The sequence below is a fragment of the Eptatretus burgeri genome, chromosome 14 (assembly GCF_056783735.1).
Source record: "Eptatretus burgeri isolate ZD-2024b chromosome 14, Ebu_testis_v1, whole genome shotgun sequence".
In the NCBI taxonomy this organism is placed as follows: domain Eukaryota; kingdom Metazoa; phylum Chordata; class Myxini; order Myxiniformes; family Myxinidae; genus Eptatretus; species Eptatretus burgeri.
The window spans coordinates 33,793,547-33,809,960 of NC_140974.1; the positions used below are offsets into that span (position 1 = coordinate 33,793,547).

A 16,414-nucleotide genomic window follows, 5' to 3' on the forward strand; every position below is an offset into this window, starting at 1 on the left:
CACATGACAAGAACGTGCAAGAGCAGCATCGAATTTGAACCCACCCCCTGTGGTGGGGTCGAAAGGTCAAATGCTAAAAAAATGCAATTACGGGCATATTTTAAAATATTTTTTAATGTAACTTTGTATATGCAATCAGCATTGGGGGACGCATGAAATATGTAACCATTTTTTTGATTTGACCCCTGGTTCATGCCCTAAGGGATTGGGTCACTGGGTCAAAATGTGATAGTTTTGTTTGATATTGGGTCATTCCTGGTGGAACTTTTTGCCACCTTTCAAATTTGCATTCGGTGGGGATTTGTGATGGTTCACCATCAACATCGCTCTTGTTATATATCGAGTTGTTTCAACTTCCAATTGTTTTTTGGCATTTAAAAAAAATAATAATTCAAAGGCAATAAATAAATAACTGTCTTCGGTTTAAATGTGACATCATCATCATCATCATCATCTCGCTGTAATACCAAAGACAGTTGTTTCACATGGTATGGACTGAACTTTCCTTGAAGAAAAAAATGATCAAAGATTCTGTGATAGACGTTTAAACCCTTTTACTTCTACCAATGGCCTAGCCCAGTTCAAGGATGGAAATTTTGTTGTGAAAACTACGCACAATACATTCAATCAGATCAGTACTGACTTGGTGGTGGAACATGTGAATGAGCTTGGCAAAGTAGCAGGTGGTCTAGTAGAGATTATCCAATCAGACAGTGCCAGGGACAAATGGTGCGTGACATACAATGAGCGTAGAAGTCTTGTTGATGAGATGTCTGTCATGTTCGGCTTAACCAAGAAAGATGTAGAATATGCACCTTCTGCCAACAAGTATAACGGCACTTCAAGGATCAAAAGAGATGGAGAAGATGTTCAAAAGCTGGTGGATCAACTTGAACGATTCTCAGTCTTTACTGAAAACAGTCAAGACTTGACATGCCTTGCTACTGGGGACATCGTCACTAAAAACATCAAGACTGCTTTGCCGATGACAGCACAACCATATGGAGAAAACAAGATCAGAAAGTTTGTGCAGGCTCTGGTAACCACTGCTATATACAAGGGAAGTGGGATTCCACACAAAGCTAAAACAATCACAAAGTGTTCCTCTCAAAACAATGTACACTGTTGAGTGTCAAGAACACAAAAGATCCTACACAAAGGGACAAACCAGCAACAGTGGACTAAGTGCTCTTTCACGTCTTCTGGTAGCCAAATATGCTGGACGTGAGATAGATCTCAAAAATATTTGTCATGAACTATCACAAGTCCCACTCTCAATAGCAGGTATAGCTGGAAATCCATGATCCACCAACAAGGCTGCAATTGGAATGATCCCAGAGGAAGATGTGAGCATTGAGTCCCTTGCAACTACAGAACTTAAAACTTGGACCATTATTGATGGTCAAGCCATGGTACAAGAGATTGGAAAACGAACAGGGTCAAGGACATTTGGGGATCTTTCTGATGCATTCAGTGATGCAATATTCAGTCATTTCCATGAGGGATGCTCAAGGGTAGGTGCTGTCTTTGATAGAAACAGGAAAGAGTCAATCAAATCTGGTGTCCAAGCAGATCTATACGCCTTTAGCTTGATGGCAGATACGTTCCTTTACCTGTCAGCTGAAAACAATTCATCGATCTCCCAGGCAGCAGATCAAATCTGAGTGCATTTCAGAGTGCGCAAATTCTGATCAAAGCAAAGGATACTTTGCAGAGTTGTAAGTTCATCGCATCTGCAGGCTTTGCTGTTGAAACAACTGCGGAATCATCTCAAGGATTAGATATCCATCTACTTGAATCAATTCAAGAGGAGGCTGATACATGCATGATACTACATGCTGAGGCAGCTTGTCAAGCAGGATTAGAGCATTTCATCATGTCATGTGGAGATGCAGATGTGTTGGTGCTCTTGGTTCACTTTGCAGCACAACCGAGTCAAGAGATATTGATGAGAACAGGCACTGCACAACAGTGACGCTTTATTGCTATCCATGCCATCCAGGTAACTCAAACTCTCCGAAGAAGCATCTCAGCATATCATGTCTTAACAGGATGTGACACTGTCAGTCAATTGAGTGGGCATGGCAAAAGGTCCACATGGAAGACACCTTCCAGAAGCATGCAGCTCAATTGAGCAATCTTGGATGTGGAGCTCTTTCTAAGGCCAAAGAGAAACACATGGAGGATTTCATTTGCTGAGTCTACTTGGAAAACACGAATGCGATAGCAATCAATGATGTGCATTACATGCTGTTTCAAGACAACACCAAATTTCGAGAAAAGCTTCCTCCATCCCAGGGATGACTTACCCAGCCCACCAAACGTGCCCACTTCGAGAGCCAGATTTGGTATTTGCCAAACAATCCTCCTCCCGATCACCCTTTCCCCACTGACAGTGAATGGTGCAAGGATCCTACCAGTGGTAAATTGTACCGACAGTCGATGGTAGACGACCCCCTACCACAGGAAATCATGGACGTTGTGTCCTGTAAATGTAAAAACTGTGCAAGTGCAAGCTGTACCTGCAGGTCGAAGTGGTTAAAGTGCACAGGTGCACGCACATATGGCGATGGCATCTGCCGAACCCCATTCATGATGATGGATGATGAGGAATCAGACTAATTGTCCATTGTACATATCCCCCATGTGTGGAATAAAATGTCAATAATGTGAAGGAACGCCATGGCCTATCCACAAGAAATACGACATCAGCACACATCAGCACGGCACCCCTCAGACATCAGCACGGCACCACTCAGACATCAGCACGGCACCCCTCGGAAATCAGCACGGCACCCCTCGGACATCAGCACGGCACCACTCAGACATCAGCATGGCACCCCTCGGAAATCAGCACGGCACCCCTCGGAAATCAGCACACTACCCCTCGGACATCAGCACGGCACCCCTCGGACATCAGCATGGCACCCCTTGGAAATCAGCACGGCACCCCTCGGACATCAGCACGGCACCCCTCAGACATCAGCACACTATCCCTCGGATATCAGCACGGCACCCCTCAGACATCAGCACACTACCCCTCGGACATCAGCACACTACCCCTCGGACATCAGCACGGCACCCCTCGGACATCAGCACGGCACCCCTCGGACATCAGCACGGCACCCCTCGGACATCAGCACGGCACCCCTCGGACATCAGCACGGCACCCCTCAGACATCAGCACACTATCCCTCGGACATCAGCACACTACCCCTCGGATATCAGCACGGCACCCCTCGGACATCAGCACACTACCCCTCGGACATCAGCACGGCACCCCTCGGACATCAGAACGGCACCCCTCGGACATCAGCACAGCACCCCTCGAACATCAGCACGGCACCCCTCGGACATCAGCACACTACCCCTCGGACATCAGCACGGCACCCCTCGGACATCAGCACGGCACCCCTCGGACATCAGCACGGCACCCCTCGGACATCAGCACGGCACCCCTCGGACATCAGCACAGTACCCCTCAGACATCAGCACAGTACCCCTCAGACATCAGCACAGTACCCCTCAGACATCAGCACAGCACCCCTCGGACATCAGCACGGCACCCCTCGGACATCAGCACGGCACCCCTTGGATTTTGCTATATTTTGGCCTATTTTGTATTTTCCTGTCAAGCACAGCTGCAGTGGTTGATACATGGATTGATTATTCCCATGGACCTCATTAATCCATTCACTTTGATACCATATTTAGCTACGTATCACTATAATTAATGGATTTATGGCCGATCATGCATATTTTCAAAATCAGTATCACACATGTACATCTTATTTTTCAAAATATGTCACTATTTGGTTTTTTTTTTAAATCACAATATAAAGTGTCATTCAGGCTGGTTGGGATGGGTAAAAGTCAAAGAGAAATCCTGGCCTGGAGGACCGCTTGTAACATTTCGTGATTTCGGTACCCCTGGATGATTTTTCCACATTATTCTCCTCGACTATTTGGTTTGTGCCTCAATTTTCAAAAACCAGGTCAAGCTTTAACAATTAATAAATAATATATGTCCCCACGCTTGTAGCAAGGTATTATGTACACATTTAGGACACGGGGGGACCAAAAAATGAAAGTCATGTGAAAGAGGTCAAGGTCATATGAAATTAACAAATTGATCAAATTGATCAGTGTTCGTTCAGGTCATAAATATAATATGCACATAAACTTAACCATAGAAATACATGCTGTGATGAACCAAACTAACATCTTAGGATTAAAAGTACAGATTTCCTAAAACGTTAAGAACTTCCTAACGACCTTTGATGTTCTGTATACTGAACACAAACTGGCCTTTGGTATTGATTTTTATATCATAGGGCCATCTTGGTAAACTTATTCTATCAGTATGGTTATAAAATTAAGCTTATAGCTACCAGTAAATTTGTAGCAGCTTGGTAAATGCAATTTGTTACGTACCTCCTCACATTTTTGACCCAATCATGGAAGTGAACCTAAAAACTGGTGTGTAGTAATGATCCATGTTGAAACTTGCCATTTTAAATCATCACTTTATGCAGAAGTAAATTGCTATTTAAGATGTTCTATCAGATGCATTTCAAATTTCTGGAATAAGATTTTGTAAGCTTCACTATGACTGGGGGAAATTTTGCAAAATCTGAGATTTTACACATTTGAAGGTGCAGAAGGTCATAAGAAATGTATTGTTTCGAGGAATTGTTCTATTCTTATGTATAATGATATATATCAAACAAAAAATGCATTTTCAACCATTTTGGACAACATATACAATCATACATGTAACCCATTTCTAAAAAAATGAGCTATAAAAATGGAAAAAATAGCCTGTGTATGGATAAAAAACATGCTTTGTAAGCAACTATATCCATAGGACCCATAGCAAAGTATACATTTTCTGAAAGCACAGACACTTGGGCATTATATAACATTAAGATTGTTTATCTTTATTAAAACTGGGTTCAATTTCTAAGCTTTCTCCTCATTTAGGACCACAGTGTACACAATACCATGCTACAAGCCCCCATCAAACTGACTTTGTTTGAATTGAATGTTTTTTTTCCGCATGTTCTCCTATCTTCCCAGGGTTGTTCGCATGTGGAAGACCAAATTCCGAACCGACTTTCCGAAATGCATTCAACGAAGGAGAATATACCGAACACGTGGAAGGAATGGCGGACAAAGAAGCAGAAATCGGCAAAGAAGAGTCTGTGACTGTAATACCTGACGAGGAGATAGGAGGAAAGAAGGGAATGGTGGAAGAGCTTGAGGTTGGGATCGGTGAAGGTGCAGAACAACCTCATCAACCAGTGCATGAGAGCAATGCAACGATTAATAATACAGAAGGAAATGTCATGGGGAAAGACACTGGCATTGCCACGGACATAGTGGTGGATGGAAGAGGTGGAAAGAATAATCAGACAGATACATTGGACGAAGTTTCGTACAATGCCCTGGATAATGGATCCACCATCCAATACCGTGGGATGTACGAGGAGGGCCCCGGCAGAATCGTCGGAGGAAGCGTCTGTCCACCGGGACAGTGTCCTTGGCAGGTTAGACTAAATTTTTTGTTTTTTTTCTCAAATACTTTCGACTAACAAGGATAAGAAACAACAAGATAAGAAAGGTAATAAATGATGAAAGCGATACTAACATGTGCTATAAATGATCATTTTATTCCAATGCAGAATGAAGAACTAGTCTTACGCGTGAAGATTTGCAATTTCTATGCTTCTTCCAAATTTCAGATCGATCGCACAGTCTAACATCAGTGGCTTCCTCTCAACAGGTGTTACTCCTCAATCAAAATGGCTACACGTTCTGTGCCGGCACCTTGCTCTCTGACCTGTGGGTGCTCACTGCGGCTCACTGCGCCTTGCACTCACCGCGCATCACCGTGCGTGTCGGTGAGTTGTCCACATCGCAGGGCGAGCAATATCGGCCTTGATTCACAACCGCATGCTGTACTGCTTCTGGCCAAGAAAATCCTGTGCACACCTAGAACACTTCCATATTGTTGTTGGTGTCCTGGAAGATGTATTATATCACCATCATTGTGGAAGGTGTATCATTGCAGTGATTTTAACACCATCACGTGATTCATTAGCTGATCCTTTTGTCTGCAAATACTTACTTCGTGATTTAGTTGTTCTCCAGTTTTAAAAAGCCTTTTTATCCCGTTTTATACTCGTTACGAAGAAGTGATATTCTGCACTGGCTTTAATAATGCAGATCAAGTTTGGCTGCTTTATTTATCCAATCTTCTGCTGTTGGTGCAACCCATGGACCCTTGTTTCACTATAATGAGAGCTCTCCATCACTGTTCAGGTTTAACCGCAAAATTGAGGCTGGCAATGGTTTTTGAGCACATGTAGTTTTTAAGGAAGTTTTTATTTTATTTTCCAAATGTGGACCCACAATTTATTTTGGCGTCAGGCTCACAAAACGTTAATCCAGCCTTGGCAGAAGGACATCGTGTGGTATGACCTCATTTTCAGCATTACCCATCCCTGTTTGCCACTCTCGCCGTTCCATCAGGGTATAGTTATTGATACCGAGAGAGTGGTTCCGTGGCTGAGTACTACAGGATAACTCACCCACATACTTTTGGGAGCTCATCACCCATTACTTTTCATGTTTGCCATCAGGTGAGCATGACCTGCGAAGGTCCGAAGGCTGGGAGCAGCAAGTCACCGTCCAACGATCCATTCGACATCCGAACTTTGACCCAGAAACCTACGACAATGACATCACACTACTTCGACTGGCAAAGCCTGTCAAGTTTAACTTCCATGCCATACCTGCATGTTTACCAGATACTACCCTATCTCAAAATCTCCTCGCACCAGGCAAAAAGGTAGGTTACAGCAACAAAGGACAATATCGACACCGATTTCTGCATCGTGCATTGAATACTGTCGCACCATGTTGCTAATGGAGTATCGTCAAGGCAAGAATACATCCATCATATTATTGACCCTGTACACCAACCCACACATGGACCCTCATACTCGACGACACCTGTACTCGCATCCTGTGCTTTCATGCTCACCCAACTATGTCATGCACCTGAGTTTGATACTGTTAAGTTAAACCTGATTTTTTTTCTTAAATCCATTTTTGATTGATATTTACAAACTACTTTTTCCCCATAGTGAAAAATGCGCTCCTTCCTCTCTGAGTCCTCCAAAGGCATCTGGCCTGAAGAATTTGTCCAATAACTTGTTTTTTTATTTATTTCCAGACCCAAATACAGAGCACCTGCTCTCGGTGGGTGGGAGCAATCAGGATTATCAGCCCGCTCTCATTTTGAGGGGAACGTTATTTTCCCCCAATATCAGAGAGAGATGGAGGTAGGCTGGGCATGGTGCTCGGAGGGCAAAAAAAAAAGAGTAGTGTCGATGTAATCCTACCTTAAAAATGGATCTCAAAAACCCAACACAAACAGTTCCTAATGAGACAAGGTGAGACGCTTCCATGTCCTGATCACCACTAAATTATACATATTAAGCAAAGTAGGACTTTCCAGTCCAGGTAGGACATTCGATACATACTGCAAAGAGACCTGTTGTTGAGACACGTTGCAGAAGAAGCAAAAATCCCAAGTGATTTATAGCTATCGTGCAACGTTGAAGAAGATATACAGTATATGGACAATAAAATGTAGCAACCCTTATACGTACATTTGACTTGGATTAAGACATGTATGTGGAGAACGAATAGAAAAATGGCAGGAAAATAATGATGAGCGTGGTCTGTGACAGGGAGTCGTCAGTGGCTGGGGTCGACTAGCAGAGAACCGCGGTGGTTCTCCAATCCTCCAGCGTGTGGAATTGCCTACAGTCAGTTCCGACGTGTGCAAAGCATCGACCAAGAATCTCATCACTCGCAATATGTTTTGTGCTGGATATGAACAGGGAGGCCAGGACGCATGCAAGGTGGGCGACACGGGAATGGCGTGTTGGGATTGGGAGGTGTATGAATGATGCTGTGTTGTATGCATAATCTTACACTTCATTCGTTTATACTCGACAAATGTCTACACCATAGTTGTGTCTATATCTGTAATCAACCTATACTAAAAGTTGTGTATTGTGTCGGCCGGTCAATTGTTTCATTGGTTCGATCACCTACCTGGTCGTTGGCATGCTATGCCTCGAGAACCATGGTCGGATATTTGTTTGGTGTGGTAGCTGGGACACAGTGTCCCACGCAGATCAAATTCCTGGCCACAATGTGCAGAATGACGCTGATTGTGTCTTTCTACCCAGTTGTGTTGCCCGATTGTATTCTTCCAACCTTTGGTTCCTAAGTTCCTCCCAATTTCAAAAATATGGGGCTTGCAGCAATTTTTGCCCTATAATGTGACCTACCATCATAAACAACACATAAGTACTTAATTCCTCTCTCCTGCCTCTACTCTCACTCGTATATTATTATATACCTGCATTATGAATTCGTTTTATGTTCTCAGGGATAAGAGGTTACTTCTGGTGGTTTTTTTTTTTTTTCCAAGTTGCAAAATGCTATTTTCATCGAGTTATGAATAATATTCTACTGTAAAGGCCCAGCCTAGTGCTAGATGTAATACTGTCCCAGACATAATGCTATCTTACTGAACCACCATCTTACAAAATCCATCATCCCAACGCCTAGCATCTAGCATTCAGCTCATCACCTACGGATGTCAGATGGTCAGATTTCTGGGTTATGATATTCAACTGTTGTCAGCGAAGCGACGGTACAGATTGAGTGCTGGATTCCAGCATGATGTTCACATCCGTAGAGGCCTAGCCCAATGCTACATGTAATACCATCATGGTGTCCCAAACGTAACACCATGATGATGTCCCAACGAAAAGAGCGTGACAACAGATAGATGGACGGTGAAATCTGGATACTTTAATACAGAGATCAGTTGCCATTTTCAAATCAATTATACAGTTCCAAAGGATGATTCAGAATTTGAATCCTCAACTTGGTAAATACAGAGGGATTTTTGTTTGTCTTTTCTACTGATAGTTTATGACTATACCATAAAATATCCATTGTCCAAAAGAGAATATAGCTTGAACTAGAGTGGTTACCTCCGCCAGACTGAATAGTGTAAATTTTGTATACCACTAATAGGTCAGATCTGGATCCGGACCTGAACCAAAATCGAATTGGCTTGTTCTTGTCACCTACCCAAGTCAGCCACCTACTTTTGTCATAACCCATCCATCGCGTTTTGAGATATCATGCTGTATATAATATTTTTTGGCCCCATCTCTCAATGGTGAAGAATCACTTCTCGTATTCTAATCCTGATCTTCACCAAAATCGAATCAATTCATCATTGTCACACATCCAACCTGTCCACCAAGTTTCGGCCAAATCAGTCCACAACTTTTTTGAGATATCCTGCTCACAGACAGACAAACAAACGGGGCTGAAAACATAAGCTCCGTCCGCCTTCGGTGGCAGAGGTAACAAGCAAATTAACGTCTACATCAATGACAGCGTCTAACAAGATCCTTCCTGCAGTGCATCATATGTTAGGGAGGTTCATAGTTCAACCTGACTTCCATGGGTGTTAAAACCGGAATGAGACGACCCAGATCATGTTCCTAATAAGCGTTGGAATCCAACTGGGTCGATTTGGCAGTGTGTTCTTGTCATGAACTTGATGTAAACACTGTGTTCCTGAACACAACTCAAACTCAGCAGGTACAGATCTCATGAACATGTCCTGGTACTTGTCAAAGTCTTGAATTGGTACTTGTCAAACTCCTGGTGAGAATGATCAATTTTATAATGACGTCACGATCGGAGGAGATGAGATGGATTTCATAAAAGTGAATACTAGAGTGAAGTAGATGGCACGCCATCACAAATCCCCACGCTCCCCACCTAGAGCAAAGTTGAAAGATGGCAACAAGTTCCACCAGGAATGACCCAATATCAAATTTAGAGTCAAAATCTTTTTACCATTTGACGCCTGTGACTTCAAGTCACCATCCATCGGGCATGGACCAGGGGTCAAATCCAAAAAATTGTTACATATTTCATGAGTTCCCCAATGTTGTGTAATCAAAGTTTCATAAAAAAAATATTTTTAAATGTGCCCGTAATTGCATTTTTAGTGTTTGACCAGCCTGGTGTTGGCTAAGTGGTTCGGGTGGTGGCTTGGGATCCGAGGGTCCTGAGTTCAAGCCCCGTTGGGCCGCTGAATTAATACACCAGGGATTTGACTCAGCCTGTCATCCTTCCGAGGTCGACAAAATGAGTACCAGTGTACTGGTAAGGGTGACACTGCATCAGCGGCATCGCCGCGTCCCAACCAATGATGCAACCAGCAGCCAATGATGCAACCAGCAGCCACAGGCTGCACTCGATAGAGAGAGTGTTTGACCATTTGACCAAAAAAAACACTGCTCTTGCGCATTCTTGCCATGCGCTGATCACCAACTACCAAGTTTGGCGAATTTCTGCCCAACCATTTAGGAGTAGATCGAGTGATGGATGGATGGACGGACAGACAGACGGACAGACAGAAGGCGTCAATTACAACATCCCCACATTTTTTTCAAAAAGCTTGACGATAATAACAATGATCACGTTTGCAAGAATGTAGTGAGAAGGAAAAAATAATAATAAAGTATGATTACAGTTTTTATGATGATCATTATCGTTGGAATGATAACATGGTGTTAACTGTTCCACAGGGAGACAGTGGAGGCCCATTTGTTACCAAATGGGCAGACACCTGGTTCGTTACAGGTATTATCAGTTGGGGGGAGGGTTGTGCAGAACGTGGGAAGTATGGCGTCTACACTCGGGTCAGCAACTACATGGACTGGATCCACTATCAGATGAGTCGTTAAATCGCCGCAACAGCCATCACATCATTATTCCCCGAAGCCTCAGTGATTGCACCTATCGACCCCTCCATTCGGTCCCACATCCACCACACTTAGAGTCCTGAACCTTTGCCTCCACCACACAACGACAGCATCTACCAAGATCCCGTCTCCAGTGCATCACATGCTAGGGATGGTAATAGTTTAACCTGACTCCCACGTCATTTAAAGTTATTACTTAACCAAATGTCTCTGTTCTGATCCCTCCAATAATCTCCCTGAAAACAGCTGACGTGACAGAGCAGCATTGGTAGAAATATGAATCGGTGTTATTATTTCCTTGGAAATAACATCAGCAAATTGGTGAAGTAGTTGAAGGTGACGAGTTCAAAAAAAAAAATTAAAGCTTCTTATCCGATTGGATTTTATTGCTGTGGTTCCTAATGATTTGCATGCCTTGAGACCACTACACGTATAACCAAACAATGTACTTTCCTCATAATAAATACACCGCTTGAAACCTGTGGATATTCATTGTTGTTTGTCCCTACTCTACCAATCACACTCAGTAGTCTGGAAAACAAGTGCCAGGTAGACAAGGTTCTCTGAGACTTACGGTTCCACCTACAATTCGTGTCCCGATCCTCTGCCTTCGCACAAAGTTATCCATCATCCTGAAAAAAGATGTTATCACATCCGATAAGCTGTTGTTCTACTTGATTATAAGGTTGTGTGGTCAATGTGGTGTAATCCTTTAAGAGACACTGAGGGCTTCAGTTAAACTGGTTCGTTCCTTGGGTGTAGCTCCAATCCGCTCATAACACAATGTAAAGAGACAAGCAGAAACGCAGCCTCAGGTTCCACTTCAATCTCAGCACAGGTTTCAGGTGGGAAAGCAGCATAGTGATCATTTAGAGGGTTCAACGTTGTATTGCTGGGCCATCTCAACTTCATTGCAGGATATAGTACAAAGTTCGAACATAGTGCAGAAGTTTCAAAAGTATGTTTTTATATATATATATATATATATATATATATGACAATCATTCCATCAATTCCTTGGTTAGTTTGACACATATAGCAGCAAACATGCAATTAAAGGCAGAATAAGCAGCGTTTCTGACAAACCGATCAGGTACAAAGTAAGTGAGAGCATGCTCTCATGAGGAAACAATGGACAATTTCCAGGTCTCTAGAGATTCTGAGGCTTATGGAATTGCCACTGATTGTAAAGGAAGTCACACAGCAGTTTGTAATATCAAAGTGCATTCAAAGAACAAACACATTTGATTTAAGGTCATGCAGCAGTCTTCAGGGAAACCCGGGACATTGACCGATGAAATGGCAGTATTTTGGAGGTAACCCTGACATTGACCATCAGTAAAACGACGTTTCTTCGAGTCAACGAGTGCTTCTATAATTGCATAAATCTGGAGGATTTTATACTTCCAGTAAGCGGTAATAACCCTGATAATGAAGTGGGAAGACAGTCGAACTTGCACCACGGGAAAACGGCACTTGGGGAAATGGGAATTGCTTTCCCAAATGGCCCCCTTCATGCGAAAAGGGACATGATGTGGGATAATAAAATCGAGTCTCATCTGGGACCGCAATAACAGCTAGTCACAGAGACTTCTTGTCATCAAATATTGGTGGAAACCAGCGACAAAATGCAGCGATGAACGTGGCCATAAGAGCGGCCAGGATAGCGAGAAAACCAACGGTAGAGGCGAAGATGGCCGAAGTCGGTGTAAGGCCGTCGATGAGAGTCGCTGGAAGGGGCCGAGTTGTCATGGCATGCTCCATCATTAAAATTTCATCGAAGATGGAAAGGAATGTGAAGACATGGAACCACTGATGACTGTGACCAACTATGTCAAAGGTTCCAGGTTTGAGACGTTCAGGAATCTGCAGACATGTGAAGTCGTCGAACAGACAAGTGTTAGTCTGGGCCTCTTGAAGGATGACAATATCACCCTCAGGGCAGCTTTAATTCATATCATGGTCTAAGCCCTCAGGGGTTGTTTTGTGACATACAAACAACAGCTTTGAATCCTTTATCTGACAAATAATTTGTGATATTTGTGTTGATGCACCTGCAATATTAAAATGATAGAAACAACATCCAACAAGCCTGGAACAAAAATTCCCCAGGTTAGGTGGTGGTCACATGGTGTAATGTATGTTAAGCAAGGAGAGAAGTCCCATAGGATTACTTTATAGTTGCTCAATATTCCATCAAGGTATATCGGATGAGAACACATCATGATATGTTAGGACCATGAAGCCCCGTTATAAAGAGAGGAATGTTAATGTAGCATGTAAGCATATCAATTTGAGTTGCGAGATGACATAAAAACCGACAAATTACAGGAATACACCAATGAGTTCTGCGTGGGGTGAAGGGGTGGTGGTGGAGACAGACAAAGGAAGGGGGTCAGATTAAAACAAAACATGCAAACCACATACAAGCCTTGAGGTAACACAAGCATGTCAATTAGGATGGAGTGACTATATATATATATATATATATATATATATATATATATATATATATATATATATATATATACTGATGAACCAAAACATTATGACCACTGACAGGTGAAGTGAATAACCTTGATTATCTTGTTGCAATGGCACCTTTCAAGGGGTGGGATACATTAGGCAGCAAGTGAACAGTCAGTTCTTGAAGTTGATGTGTTAGATGCAGGAGAAATGGGTGGGAGTAAAGACCTGAGCGATTTGACAAGGGCCAAATTGTTATGGCCAGATGACTGGGTCAGAGCATCTCTGAAACGGCAAGGCTTGTGGGGTGCTCCCGGTCAGCAGTGGTGAGTACCTACCGACAGTTTTCCAAGAAGGGACAAACCACAAACGGTCGACAGGGTGTTGGGCGCCCAAGGCTCATTGATGTGCGAGGGCAACAAAGACTATCCCATCTGGTCCGAACTGACAGAAGGTCTACTGTGGCACAAGTCACAAAAATTTTTAATGGTGGTCACGGGAGGAATGTGTCACAATCCACAGTGCATCACACCCTGCTGCGTATGAGGCTGCATAGCCGCAGACCGGTCAGAGTGCCCATGATTTCCCCTGTCCATCATCGAAAGTGCCTACATTGGGCACATGAGCGTCGGAACTGGACCTTGGAGCAGTCGAAGAAGGTCGCCTGGTCCGATGAGTCCCGTTTTCTTTTAGACACGTGGATGGCCGTGTACGTGTGTGCCGTTTACCTAGGGAAGTGATGGCACCAGGATGCACTGTGGGAAGACAACAAGCCGGTGGAGGGAGTGTGATGCTCTGGGCAATGTTCTGTTGGGAAACCCTGGGTCCGGCCATTCATGTGGACGTCAATTTGACACGTGTTACCTACCTAAACATCGTTGCAGACCAGGTACACCCCTTTATGGCAATGGTATTCCCTGATAACAGTAGCCACTTTCAGCAGGATAACGCACCCTGCCACACTGCACACATTGTTCGGGAATGGTTTGAGGAACAGGATGAAGTGTTCATGGTATTGTCCTGGCCTCCAAATTCTCCACATCTCAATCCCATTGAGCATCTGTGGGATGTGCTGGACCGACAAGTCCGATCCACGGTGGCTCCACCTCGCAACTTACAGGACTTTAAGGATCTGCTGCTAATGTTTTGGTGCTAGATACCACAGGACACCTTCAGGGGTCTTGTGGAGTCCATGCCTCGGCGGGTAGGCACTGTTTTGACGGCACATGGAGGACCAACAGCATATTAGGCAGGTGGTCATAATGTTTTGGCTCAGCAGTGTGCATATATATATATATATATATATATATATATATATATATATATATATATATATATATATATATATATATATGTTAGCGGGGTATGCTTACACATTGTGTGAGCTAACGAACCGTGCTTCCCCATTGTCTCGGCAGACAAAATTACAGTGCTTCCCCATTGCCTCGGGTTGCTCACCTGCATTTTTTGTCATTTATATTTTTTAAATTTATTTATATTTTCATTTATGGATGTGTTCCGACGATTCTGTGATTTTTTCGCAGTAAACCGGCTTCAATGTCCATCGGCACAAAAAACTTCAGCTTTCCACGTCACCCCTAAGGTACCGATCCTTAATATCATTCAGTGAGTGTCAGTCAGTGGTTAGAAAGAGCTTTATATATTACAAGGGGGGGTGTGCTTACATAATGTGTAAGCATATGAACTGTGCTTCCTCATTGTCTCGGGTCGCTTACTTGAATTTGAGTTTTCATTTGTTTATTTTCTTTTTTTTTCATGCATTTATATCTTCATTTACAGATGCTTTCCAACGTTTCTGTGATGTTTCCTGGTGTATCGGCTTCAATGTCCGTCGGCACACAAATTACCGTATTTCCCCATTGTCTCGGGTCACTCACCTGCATTTTTTTCATTTATTCATAGCGAACGAAGTGAGCTTAATAGTTAACACGTGCACATGAGAGAATAGGAAACAACAACTACAACAACAACACAATACCCCTGGCTGTTTGGAATCCATGTGTTAGCGATGACTTTTTGCTTCTCGTTGTTTTTAAATGCTGTGCGGTGTATAAACACGATTGGGTTTCATTTCTATCTTGTGAATATTACTTAACGCGTGCACATGAGAGAATAGGAAACAACAACAACACAATACCCTGGCAATTTGAAATCCGTGTCGTTGGCTATGACCCTTTTGCTTCCGGGTTTTTTTTTTGCTTCCGGTTTTTTTTTTGCTTCCGGTTTTTGTCATGGGGAATGATGCATACCGGGAGATAAAGGCATCGTCGGAGACATGAAAGACCCAAATAATATCAGACATGGTGTATATTTCCTCTGCTGATTTTAATAAAGATATCTCCCGCATCATCAAAAAAATAATTTTTAATCGTGATTTACATTATTTGTTCGCTGATCCCGAATCCAGGCCGAAGTAACCGGAAATTGCGTATACAGTTGTGAACAAGTTATAGCTAAAGTCAGAAGCGAATGTAAGAAGAATCCTACGTTCAATCTCAGGCCCCCCCTAACAAACGGACGCCAACGTTGTCAGACGGAATGAAAACCCGTCATTCTTGTTACAAAAACAGCTAAAATTGATGAAAAAGCGGCCGAAATTGAAACCAACACAGTAATTACGGTCGCAATAGCAAATATAAACGAAACCAACATGTTTATTCTACACGCAAGAACGGTCAATCCCGAAATAGAACGGTGGGGAATGGAAGCAACATCGGTTATTTCCGTCGCGAAATGGAGGAGACCGAAGCGAAAGCGATTCATTCCGGTTACCAGAACGTGGAAAACATGGCGGCTTGAAAAGTTCTTGAAGTTATGGTAAGTTAACTTTCACGTCGTCTGCCTTGAAAATATCATGTCTGTTAATGAAAACCCGTTTGTCTACAGGATATTATACAAGCAGCGATAAATGCGCCTTCTTGACTTATTGTGTGGCTGACATTTCGTGAAGTTCGTGCCCCCGTGCTGCAGTGATCAGTGACGATTGATCGTTTATAGTTGCAAGAGGTAAAATTTGATAGTAATAATAAATTGCAAATTTCAATAAA

At 43.1% G+C, this 16,414-nt stretch overlaps 2 protein-coding genes across 12 annotated transcripts in view; one reads left to right on the forward strand and one right to left on the reverse strand.

Moving 5' to 3' along the window:
* The window catches only part of LOC147012941 (coagulation factor X-like), a 33,142-nt gene extending 21,784 nt beyond the window's left edge, over positions 1-11,358 (forward strand). For all 5 annotated transcript variants that reach the window (XM_085854327.1, XM_085854328.1, XM_085854326.1 and 2 more), the window contains exons 6-10: positions 5,080-5,549; positions 5,786-5,903; positions 6,645-6,853; positions 7,761-7,934; positions 10,704-11,358. In XM_085854327.1, the coding sequence (XP_085710453.1) occupies positions 5,080-5,549; positions 5,786-5,903; positions 6,645-6,853; positions 7,761-7,934; positions 10,704-10,862 (1,130 nt within the window). In that variant the 3' untranslated portion in view covers positions 10,863-11,358. The remainder of the gene's footprint in view (positions 1-5,079; positions 5,550-5,785; positions 5,904-6,644; positions 6,854-7,760; positions 7,935-10,703) is intronic.
* Positions 11,359-11,748: 390 nt separating this feature from the next.
* Positions 11,749-16,414, reverse strand: part of PAQR9 (progestin and adipoQ receptor family member 9) — an 89,732-nt gene continuing 85,066 nt past the window's right edge. For all 7 annotated transcript variants that reach the window (XM_085854343.1, XM_085854342.1, XM_085854344.1 and 4 more), the window contains one exon: positions 11,749-12,746. In XM_085854343.1, coding sequence (XP_085710469.1) covers positions 12,462-12,746 — 285 coding nt within the window. In that variant the 3' untranslated portion in view covers positions 11,749-12,461. The remainder of the gene's footprint in view (positions 12,747-16,414) is intronic.